This window comes from Protopterus annectens, chromosome 9.part0 (assembly GCF_019279795.1).
Source record: "Protopterus annectens isolate FY-2018-M chromosome 9.part0, PAN1.0, whole genome shotgun sequence".
Lineage (NCBI taxonomy): Eukaryota > Metazoa > Chordata > Ceratodontiformes > Protopteridae > Protopterus > Protopterus annectens.
The window spans coordinates 1,482,180,227-1,482,192,646 of NC_056743.1; the positions used below are offsets into that span (position 1 = coordinate 1,482,180,227).

At 42.2% G+C, this 12,420-nt stretch overlaps 1 protein-coding gene across 1 annotated transcript in view; it reads left to right on the forward strand.

Moving 5' to 3' along the window:
* The window catches only part of AKAP8 (A-kinase anchoring protein 8), a 1,438,733-nt gene that overhangs the window by 834,192 nt on the left and 592,121 nt on the right, over positions 1 to 12,420 (forward strand). Inside the window, exon 9 of the mRNA XM_044084424.1 lies at positions 4,270 to 4,354. Coding sequence (XP_043940359.1) covers positions 4,270 to 4,354 — 85 coding nt within the window. The remainder of the gene's footprint in view (positions 1 to 4,269; positions 4,355 to 12,420) is intronic.

Genomic DNA, 12,420 nt, shown 5'->3' on the forward strand with positions numbered 1-12,420 from the left:
CCAAAAAACAAACGCTCTAGGACAAATCAACCACTTACTAAGAATGAGAGCTATAGAAAAGGTACCACCAATGGAACAAGGGCAAGGATTTTACTCCAAACTTTTCCTGGTACCAAGAAAAGAAAACCAATGGAGGCCTATTCTCGACCTGTCCGCTCTGAACACATATCTCATTGTTCCAAAATTCAAAATGCTGACCCTACAGCAACTTCTTCCCATGCTGGGCAAGGAGTCTTGGCTGGTGACTCTAGATCTCAAGGAGGCATACCTGCACGTCCCTATACGACCAGATTGCAGAAGATACCTCAGATTTCTTGCAGGATCAGAGCATTATCAATTCTCAGCATTGCCCTTTGGCTTATTTACTGCACCCAGAGTATTCACGAAATGCCTGGCATCAGTAATTGCTCATTGCAGGCTTCAGGGAATTCAGATTTATCCATACCTGGACGACTGCCTGATACAAGCGGACAACAAGACCAAATTAACACAAGATTTGGAAAAGGTTATACAAGTACTGCAAGCCCTGGGATACACAGTCAACATGAAAAAGTCAAGACTGTTACCATCCCAGAGGATAACATTCTTGGGTGCAGAATTGGACACTTCAAATCAGATGGCATTTCTCACAGCAGAAAAACAAAAGCAACTACCACTCTATTTCAGGGCATTGACAACACAGAACCAGCTTACAGCAAGGAAAGTCCTGCAAGCCCTGGGTTACATGGCATCCTGCATAATATTGGTTCCACATGCCAGGCTGCATATGAGGAAGTTGCAATGGTACCTAAGGAATATATGGTCTCAACACAAACACAGCCTAGAAGTTCAGATTCCAATAATCCAATGCCTGAAGCAAGAATTCCTGTGGTGGGCTCAGGCCTGTCTGTTGAACTGAGGACTGCCCTTCCACAAACCTCACCCAAGCCAGACTATCACCACGGACGCCTCGGACCTAGGCTGGGGGGCACACATGGTGGACAACTGTATACAAGGCCTATGGACACAAGACCAGCTGAACCTACACATAAATCAAAAAGAGATGCTGGCAGTGAAACAGGCAATCCAGACATTCAGACAGTTCTTCAACAGGGTCATTTGCTGATAAGGACGGACAACACCACAGTCATGTGGTATATCAACAAACAAGGAGGCACACATTCATATCCTCTATGCCGGATGGCAATGGACCTGTGGAATGTAGCCCTGAACCTCATCATTCAGCTCCAGGCCATATTTGTGCCAGGAAAAGAAAATATTCTAGCAGACACCTTAAGCAGAACTACCACGGATGCCCACGAAGGGATGCTGCATCCAGACATCTTCAAATCCATTACAAAGAAATGGGGACTACCAGAAATAGACCTGTTCGCATCCCCACACAACCACCAATTGAGGAAATTCTGCACAAGGACATACCACCCACTAGCTTGGAAGGTGGACTCACTCTCCTTCAGTTGGGAAAACCTGACAGCATATGCATTCCCACCTCTTCCTTTGATGCACAAAGTACTACTGAAGATCAAAGAAGATCGCCCAAGGATCATCCTGATAGCTCCAGACTGGCCGAGGCAGCATTGGTACCCGCTACTGAGGAGTATGGCTCGGACACACGCATGGCCCCTACCTCTAGTTCCTTTACTGCTAACACAGAACAACTTCAAGATCCTACATCCAAACTTGAAAACACTACAGCTGGCTGCTTGGAATATTATATAAAACAAAATAACCCAGATTTATCCCAGAGGGTTAAAGACATTATACTGGAGGCTCGCAGACCCTCCACAAGGAAGGCTTACTCAGCCAAATGGAAAAGATACCTCATTTGGAGTGCAGCAAAAGGAGAAAGTGTATCATTACCAAACATAGCTAACATCCTGGAATACTTAGCAGACCTTTTCCATAATGGCCTGTCTTACTCCTCCATTAAGATTCATGCATCAGCAATTTCAGCAAAATACAACATGGATCCTCCAGTCTTCTCTCATCCTCTACTCAGGCAGTTTCTGAGAGGAATTAAAAATGTAAAGCCTCCAAGGAAGCCACCTTTGCCTACATGGGACCTCAATTTTGTCCTGGAAAAGTTAACACTTCCCCCTTTCGAGCCAGCAGCAACAGCAGAGTTACAGTTCTTATCTTGGAAAACTGCTTTCCTGCTTGCAATCACTTCAAAAGGGTTTCTGAATTACAGGCATTAATGGCAGTACAGCCCTTCCTTATCTTCCATCAGGATAGAGTATCCTTGAGAACCAACCCTACTTTTATGCCAAAGGTGGTCTCCAGGGTATCATTGAACCAAGCAATACACACCTACCAACATTCTTCCCCAACCCACAGAACAGAGGGGAAAGACTACTACATACCTTGGATGTGCACAGGCAATTGCGCTACTATCTGGACAGAACCAAGAACAATAGAAAAACTGACCAGCTTCTGGTAGCATATGCAACAGGAATGGAAGGAAAAGCAATTTCAAAACAGACAATCTCAAAATGGATAGGAAATTGCATTAGATTTTGTTACTCTTTTTTCATGGAAAGACAACTCCAGAAAACATCAGGCCTCACTCCACAAGAGCTACAGCCACTACTACAGCTTTCTTACGAGGAGTGGCTACCAAAGACATTCTAGAGGCTGCTACTTGGAGCTCCGTGCATACATTTGCCAAGCATTATAATCTACCTTTATACTCCAGATCCCGAGCAGGTTTTGCAACTGCTGTTTTGCAAGGGATCTTAACTACACCATAATCATTTTAGTGCCTCTTCCCCCAGTTTGGCTATGGTATTCTACCCATATGTTAGGACTGCAGATGCATCCTTGAAGGACATAGTACAGTTTTGTACCTACCATAAATGTAGATGTCCGAGAGGTATGCATCTGCAGTCAGGATTACCCACCCTCCTTCCCCTCTGTGGTACTCCTAGGGTATTTGCCCATCTTGTAGCTAGCTGGGGGAATCTATTATGGTGTATTTGTTTGTATATACATGTTATTTTTGTTTGCTCTCTACTGTTTGGAATCATTTGCATTTACCCAAATTTAGCCTTCCTAGAGGGCACCTGGCATCTGGGGCAAGAAACACTGAGGAAAATGGCGTCGGCTGATGCCTTTATACCAAATTCACAGCAGCTATGACGTCAGGTGAAGTGCGACATCAGCCGAGGCCAGACCCAGACTTTGGAATCCGGCCGACCGAAGGGCTGCCTGAGGCAGGACAACCCATATGTTAGGACTGCAGATGCATACCTCTCGGACATCTACATTTATGGTAGGTACAAAACTGTACTTTTTTGCTTACCCTGGGTCATGGCTGAAGCAAATCCTTTGAATTAGTTCCTCTTAGCATGCAGTTTTAGCACTGAGCAAGAGCGGTTATTCTGTATTCAAAATGGGATGTTTAGTTAATGTTTAAATTTCCAATTATGAAAACTGGAATATGTTGCGACTGAGGATTCTTTATTTTAAACACTATGGTGTCTTTGGAATGGTGCTAAATTCCTGCTTGTAAGGGACATGTGTCTTCTCTTCTTGCAGTGCTTTGTAGTTTTACAGTTGTACCAGTGATGATTTTAACTTGACTTCACATCTCAACTTTTGGTAATCCAAGGTGGGATGTTGGGTGACTGTTAGCCAGTTGCTAGTGTATTCTGCTTTCTGATAGTCTGCACTTTTACTGTTCGTCCCACTGGTAGGCATGGGTTGATGTGTAGAGGTTTTCTGAATATTGTCTAGTGTGTTACGTTTCAGCTGGGTCCATTCTGATTGAAATAAGTGTGTGTTGTATAGAACTTTTGCTTTCTCATGGTAAAAGTGTGTTCAAATTTCATGAATTTCCTTTCGATCCGGAATGTGTGTAAGTGTTGTAAAATGTCGAAGCCAGTGCGGTCACGGGTTGATTTCTTAAGTGGCTTTATAGAAACATGCAATTCAGCCTCTGGGCAGACTGTTGCTATTAATTTTACAAGAGTATATGTACAGTAGCACAGATGTGATTAATGGGGTGGTGACTAGAGTGTTTTGTTAATGCTCAAACTGCTTGTGCTGTTTAGGATGCATTAAGATCTTTGTAGTCTTTAGTTTTGCAGTGATTGCTTAGACTAATGCTCTCTCTTGTTGAGGCTCAACTGCTGTCTGTTGCAGAACTTTTGATGCCTGTCTTGATAGAACCACAATGTATGCTTTCTGTATACTGTTAGTTTTGCAGGGTTGTAGCAAGAAGCAAAGCAGTAAATTGAGACCTTGATTGTTTGCCTTTCTGTCTCAAAGCTGATGATGATGATGAGGACGGAAAGAAGAAGAAGAAAGAAAAACAACGAAGACGTGACAGAATGAGAGATCGAGCGACAGACAGGTAAGATATACTTGTGAGTCAGTGAACATTTTTGCTTGTAGTCATTCATTGTTTTAGCAGTGGGGAAGGTTTTATTTTGAAAGTGTGAACCTGTTTAACTTGCTGTTCTATTTTTCATGAATGGAAGAAGTTGACCTGTGTACTTTGGGGGAGTGGGGGTTGATAGACCGCACAAGTCAAAATGGCTTTTCATTAAGCTCACTGCACAAAGAAAGGAAACCCTTAGTTTGACTTGGTTGCACTACTTTAATTAGATGTGGTTATTGAAGGGAGAAGCTTCACTTTTTAGCTCTCCTGTCTTGGGAGGAGGTTTTTGCCCAAGGTTGTAGTGAGTAGAGGATGACTGATGGTTCCGGCCCTGATAAAAATAATAGGAAGCTAATTAGATCATTTTGTATTTTTGCATTGTAATTGTACACCCCTTTTAGAGTGGGAGTCAGAATTATAAAACCATCCAAGGAGGACTACTCACCTCTCTCCTATCCGGGAATGTTACCTTGCCAGGCAGCAGTGGGAACCTTGGTTGTCAGATGATGAAGCTTAATGGTATCGGAAGTAAGGACCATAAAATCAAGCAGAATGATGTCTTGTAGATGTTTGATTTAGATGCATGACACCTATGACTGGGGACTGTTTTTGTAATTGCTGGGAAGTCTCTACAACACGTGTTTAGCTTCATTTATTTATATTGATAACTTTATTTTGGACCTTTTCTGAGGTGCACATTAGGCCGTTTGGCACATTTAAACTTGTTTCACCATTTGTGTTGGCACTGACCAAACGTTTGTATATTTTTTTTAAGAATTGTATATGCTATTTTACCATTATGTTGATGGCTTTAATGTGAGTAGAAGGTTTTTGAATAGCCATTTGTAAAAGTATACAGGGCAATAAAAAGTAAGCCAGGTCTCAACAGTTTATGCATAGTTTGTGAGAAAAGTTGTTGATCTGTTGCACTTGTTAACCTAAAGGAAGTTAACATTATCATTACTATTTAGTAAAACTGAAGTGCATCTGTGTAGAATGTAGTATTTAAGACTATTTTTCTTGCGTTTGTAGCCTGTAAATACTCACTCTTGTATTTTAAATGTTAAATATAACATTTGCTGTCTTGCATTGTATTTGTATCGTTATATAACACAAGATTTAACTGTGGAGCTCTTTTTCACCTGACCTCTGCTGAAAAAGGGCCTGCCATGGCCCAGTCGGACTTTTCCTGGTAGATGGAAATGTAAATGAGTAAACTTAACAGTAGTTTGATCATTGCTGCAGTAGCTGTTCCTTCCCTTCATCACATTTCTTTATAATCTTGTTGCCAGGGTGAAGAGTTTTATTTTCCTACCATCGACTTCTTTCAGGGCTCTAGTATTCCTCTAAGTTGGCATGAAAGCTTTGAAGGGCTTTGTGCCCTTGAACTTTGGAAGCTGACTAGCTGTTGTAACGATTGGCAGGCTATAACCCATTTAGCTAAGGCTACTGTAGCAGTGATCAGTCTGACATAATCTGTTGTGGTTAAGTGCATAGACTGGATAGTACAGGATACAAATATGTACTTAGCATGATGACAGATCTTTGTGCTCTTTCAGAAACCCATCTTCTGTTTCCATTCCAAATTGGCACCTTGTTAGCCTCTCTTTAATTTCTCCAATTATTTTGGATTTCTAATGCTATGGTGGGAAAGGACCCCATTCCTAATTCAAGGTATGGTCACAGCTCATGATAGTAGTATTGTCAGTAGTTGTCACCCAGGAGTACTCTTCTCTACACCTGCAATGTACCCAGACTTGCCGCCTCCTGCACTTCATACAGGGTTAAGTCTTTATTAGACCTGTTGCTCCTAATACTGCTATTGGAAGTATCTGGGTGTCTGTCTCCCACATTGCTCTTGTTTCTGCCTTCAAATACTGGCATTGTATGGCTGTTTCTGTACACAAGACACTAATCACTGGATGTAGCAGTTTCTGTGAGAAATACCACTTTTTTATGGACTACTGTATCTGTTTTTCTCATTCATTTTTTGTGCTATTGTTAATGGGTGATTCCCTGTGATATAAACTTCATTTTCCTCATACTTTATGGTCGTTTGCAGTGCTTCTTAGCTACTTTTATGTTAGTGTTTACATACTTCCCAGCACATCAATCTTGCCATATTATTGTGCCTTTCAGTATACAGGTCCTCTGCCACGAGTGGATCAGATCCAGCAACAAGACATGCGATTATTTCCAGTTTTTTTTATACAGATCCTGCATTTATCTTTTTCCCACGTTTTCAGTGGACTTTGTAAACAAATTTGTAAGTAGTCCACCAGTATTAGCCCTTTATTTTTTGGCTTCGGTTCATCTCTCCTTAACCATTTGAGGGCCAAGTCTTGGTCACCATGAAGTTATTTATTTTTTTATTTTATTTTGACATTTAAGCGGGTTAGTCTGACTGGGCCGAAGCCCTCTTTCAGCAGATGCCCAAGGAGAAAAGCTCCAATAAAAATAAAGAAATAACCATGTTAAACAACAGTAGTGTGCAAATTTTAGAAACACAGTAATACACGTACATCAGTACTGACACAGACTTGTAGACAGAACTTGTATACAGAGAGTATGGGTGCAGTTAATTAGCTAAATACAACTAGTTGGCATAAGAAGATGCAAGACCCAAGATGTAATATTTACAGAGGTAGTGGAGGAATAGAAGATAGGGCTGAGATAGGTCAGGTTGGGATGAGACAGGGGCAAGACCATGTGTTGAGCATGAATTCTTTTAGCCTTTTTTTTTTTTTTTAAACCGAGGCTACTTGTGGTGGCTCTTGGGTCAGGGGAAAGTTTATTCCAGGTGTTAACAACTGAATGACTGTAAAGAAATTTCCCAGTATGTTTAATGGGTTTATAAGCATCCAGGAGATGTTGGTCTGAATTGTGGAGACGTTTGGGGGTGTATGGGGAGATTAGATTAGAGAGGGATTTGCAAGAATGGAGTGAGCGAGGTGGAGTTGTGGGAGTAGGTGTTGGTTTTGAGCTTCTGGCCATTGAAGATCTTGTAGGGCAGAGCAGTGGTGGGAGCGGTAAGGGAGATTTGCAGAAAATTTAGCTATTTTATTGTAGGTTGATTGTAGTTTGACCAGGAGATTGGTTTGTATGTTGGTGAGAATATGGGCAGCATAGAAGAGAGTAGGTAATAGAAAAGCTTGTGGAAGAGATTGTTTTGTTTCCTTAGGTATTTTTTATTTATGTGTAGAAGGCCTAGTTTTTGGTGTGTTTTTTTGATGGCTTGTAGAATGTGGATGTCAAACTTAAGTTGGTAGTCAATAACACCAAGGAGTTTAGTATGGGTTCTGACTGATGGCAGTATTGTTGAGAGAGGTGACTGAGAAGGTGATTTTGCAGTGTTGTAGGTTTTTAGGGAGAAAGAGCAGAAGTTTATTTTTTGGGGGGAGTTGAGGAGGAGTTCATTGCTAGTTGGCCAATTTTCCACAGACAGAAGTGAGCCATGGGTAAGCGATGGAAGGTGGAGGAAGTTATCAGAACAGGATACGAGGGAATCAGCGTACTGGATAAGATAGGAGAGGGGCAGGCAAAGTGAAGATTATTTGCGAAAATGTTACAGGAGGGGCCCTAGTATTGAACCTTGGGGTACACCTGTATGAATGGGAAGGAAGGGTGAAGAGGCTGATTGCCACCTGACAGACTGGAGTCTATCGAATTGGTAGTTAGTAAACCAGAGTATGGCAGATTGTGAGAGTAAAGTCTTTAAGTTTAGATATAAGCAGTGTGTGGGTTAGTGTCAAAAGCTGTGGTTAAATCAAGGAAGAGACTAATTTGTTTTTGTCACAAGCTTTGGCAATGATATGAGTGAAATTTTCGAGAGCAGTGGTGGTGCTGTGATAGGGGTGGAAACCGTGTTGTGTTGGTGTTAGGAGATTATGCTGTATAAGGTGCTTGAGGATCTGTTTGAATACATTTTCCTTAGTTTTGGAGAGGGGAGATAGGATAACGATAAGCAAGAGAGGGGAGATAGGATAACGATGGGGCAATAGTTAGATGGGTCGGTAGAATTCCCTCCTTTATGGAGAGGTATAACACCGAATTTTTTTCCATAGTTTGGGCACTGTTTTCGAGGATAGATTGATAAGTATGGAAACTGAGTAGGATATGGCATTCGAGGCCATTTTTAAAAATTGAGAGGGTAAGTTGTCTGCGGAAGGGGAGCATGGTTTAAGTTTAGAGAGCAAAGATCCGATGTTAGCAGTGGGAGTGGCGTTAAAGTGGGGGTCAGTGATGCAGAGAGAGTATTGCTAGAAGATGGATGTTTGTGCTTATTTTTAGTAAGACTTTTAATGGATTCGATGAAAGAGTTTAGAAGAGTAGTAGTATCGGTCAGAGCTATTCCAGGGGATCTCTGTGCTTGCCACTGTATTTATGGCGTTTCCAATTTTATTTTCTTATCTGATCTTTTCATTTTTTCAGTAAAAAAAAAAAAAAATTGTTGCATTGTCTGATTTTTTTTGTACTTCTGGTTTGATTTCTATTCCCAATTGATACCAGAATGCCTCTGCTAAACTAAGTTTCATCAGACTTCTCAGGTTTTAAAACTTTTCATTATGCTTGGATCTGATGAGGTCAGCAAGATGCATGCAGTTTCGCATTTGTAGATCTGTAAATGTAATCAGTTTTGGGGATGTCCATACCGCCTTCAAAGAGAGGAATGGGTAATCTTAGTGTACAGTGATTTTTATATATCATTTGAGTGTGAAGCATTTTTCGTGTCCCGTTAAGCCAGTAATTTATGGGGCCAGTAGATCACCCCAAAACTGTAAGAGAACAGGAAGAGCAAATTGATGTACAGCCTAGACTGTATTCCTGGATTTCAAAGAGGTTTTTGAACTTAGCTTTGTCTTAAGTATTCTTCACTGTTTTATTGTCATTTGTTCATGCTTTACTGCTGAGCCTTCATCTATTATCAGATGTACCTTCTGCTCAAGTTTTTGTCACATTCCTGTCCCAAATATTTTTTCGGTGCTGCAGCTTTTGTTTGAAACGTTGCTTTTGCTCATTTATCGAGACCAAATGTTATTCTTCACAAGTGCACGCCTTTGAACTAGGCTTATGACCACTGGAGTCTTTTTAAGTCTAGCCGTGCATCCCAAATCTCTTACAAGGTACGTTACCCTTGATAATGTAGGCAGGGGCTTGGGAGATGAAACCTTTAGAAGCTTGGGCCTGGGAGATGAACCGTTTACAAGTCCTATGTTCACGAGACACATTGGTACCAACCCAAGGGTGAATATCTGGTTCCCCATCCAGTTGTCCAAGTTGCACTTGAATTGGTTTAAGGAGGAGTTCTGCTCCAAATGGATTGATAACCTGTTCCATAGAGAGGTATTTATCCCAGAGATAGCCCCTTATCTCCATCAGGTCTTTTAACGCAGGCAAGGTTTGTTTTTAGTATGGTTAATTCTGGTGCTGTGAGTTTTACTGACAAGCAGGAGGTCCATCAGAGTGGGGTCTCTCATCAAGCCAGTAGGAGACACAGAATACAAGGGTAGGGCTTTGAGGAGGTCTGCTTAAAACATGTTAATCTGATCTGATGATGTCATTTTAATTAATCCCTCATTGGTTTGGTTCGGATCTTGTAGAACACACTCTAGTTTCTTCTTTAACCCGTAATACCCTAGTCACCTAACATACCTCAGATGTCATTTGTCATCTAAGCGTTTGGATGCAAGTACTGCTTACTCTTGAGCGAGCATAATTTCAGTGAGTTAAGGTTAATTTTTTACTGTAATTTTTCCTAGCTTTTATCTTTACATTTTTTCTTCGTTTTTTTTTTTCTGTTTAGAAAAATTTCCTATATACTCGTGTTTTTTTTTTTTGTATCCTTTAAATACCATTGTTTTTTTTTATACTTGCCAGCAATGGTAATAGGAATACTGCTGTTTTCCTTTCATAGTTTCTTCTGTTAAAAAAAAAAAAAAAAAACTTTCTCCTTTGATGTTCTTCGTCTCCCATTGCTGCAGTCCTTACATATGGGTAGTCCGCTGTCCTCAATCGGCCCGAATACCAAAGGGCTAGAACCGGCGTCGGTCATCGGCGCCCGAGACTGACGTCAGTACGTGCCAGTACAAATGCGCATGACCGACGCCATATACTCAGTCTTTCTTGCCGCGTGGTCCTAAGCAGAAGCAGCCTTTTGCAAGTGCCGTTCGGCGTTCTGGGATTGTCGGTTTTTGAGTTTCAGACCGGAGACCAAGTTGGGCTAAGTACCCCGTTGGGGACACTTTTGTCTTTTTCTTGCCTCAGTATTGACGGATGTCAGAAAAAGTTAACTGTATTTCTTGTGGGAAACAGATTCCTCATAGGGATTACCATTCACTCTATTCCTTGTTTAGGGCCTGAGCACGACGTGGTTGGGTGTCGCTTTTGTGCTACTTTTAACAAGCGTACTATTAAACGTCGGTTGGACTGTGCTAAGCTTGTGTTTGGTAAACGTTGTAATTACAACATGCCGTCGGATTCTCCGACGCCTGGTTCTTCTAAGAAACGCAAAGAGAAGGCTTTGCGGTCCAAACAGGATGAGTCGTCCACTCCGGACGCCGGTTCTGTAGAACCACCGAATACTTCAGCGGCTCCTTCTGAAAGTTTACCTGAGTCTCAAGGGGAGCCTTTGTTACTACAGGAAGTGGCTTCTCCTGTGTTAGGCCAGGCTGAGGGTGCTTCTCAGATGTCGGTGGTTCCCTCCCTCATAGGGTAGTTAGGCCTCCTCCTTCTCAAAGCAAAAGCCATTCTAAGTCTAAGTCTGCCCCTGCTGGTGCTAGTCCCCAGGGTCCAGCTCCTAGGAAGCACATGTTAAAGATGGCTGAAGATTTGATAACTTTAATTAGGGTTCTATGCCCCCTGAGAAGAGGCCCAGGGTACAGACAGAGTTGGAGGGTTTGGTTCAGTCTTCCAATGAGTCAGATTCTTCTGTGGAAGAACTTCAGGATTTCCCTCCCTATTCTGATTCGGAGGCTGAGGACACTACTCCCTCTGCGCCCCTCCAGAAGATTTTTCTTTCTCTGAGACTTTGCATTCCATGAGGGAACATTTCAAATGGGAAGGCCAGGATTATTCTGATTCTCGTAAAAGGCTAAGAGAATTCTTGTTTTTGCCTCAGCATAGGCCCTTGGCTATTCCTCCTGTACTGGATGTTGTTCAGGATGTATTTTCTGAGGCTGCCCTTAACCCAGATTCTCTGCCTCCTGCCCCGGTTAAACCAGATAGATACTACAGGGTTCCGGAAGCTCACAAGTACTTATAAGAGTCCTAGGGCTGATCCAGAAACTATTACTCAAGGCCCCAAAGGTGTTAGGGCTTCTGTGGTTAAGAATCTAGTTCCTCTGGACAAGGATGCTAGGGCCCTGGATAGGTGGGGTAAAAAACTGTATACCTCTTCTACTTTGGCTATGAGAGCTTTAAATTGTCAATTTCATATGCTCAGGTATCAAAATTATTTGCTGGGCCAATTAAAATGTAAAGTAGATGCTTTAGCTGAAGGTATTGAATGTAAGGAGCTTCAGGATTTAGTGCATGCTTCAGACCAAGTTGGTAAGCATTCTTTGCAGTGTGGTTTTGATGCTTTACAGGCTTCTTCCAGGGTGGCTGCTACTAGTTCAGTTGTTCGCAGGCATGCCTGGCTTAAAGATCAGACCTTGTCAGAGCATGTTAAGGCTCGAATTATGGATGTTCCTCTGCAATCTGATGTTCTTTTTGGCCCTCCAGTAGAGTCAGTTTTGAAAAAAATGGAGGAAAAAGCTAAGTCTATGCAGACGGTTAAGGACTTTTTACAGGTTCAGCCCCCTAAGTTCAGTAGAAATTGGCCTGCTAAGGGATGGTCTTCCCCTCTTCGGATTATCAATCTAGGGGCAGGTCGAGGCGAGGTAGAGGTAGGGCTTCCTCTCAGGGCCCTGTTACTTCTAGGACTTTGAGTTCTTCTACCCTTTCTGCTGGGGAGGGCAGGGGTCAGTCCTTTCGGAAACAGACCCAATGACCTGTGTCTTCAGCTGCCGGACTCTGCCTTGCTGGCAGCTCCTCTAGGA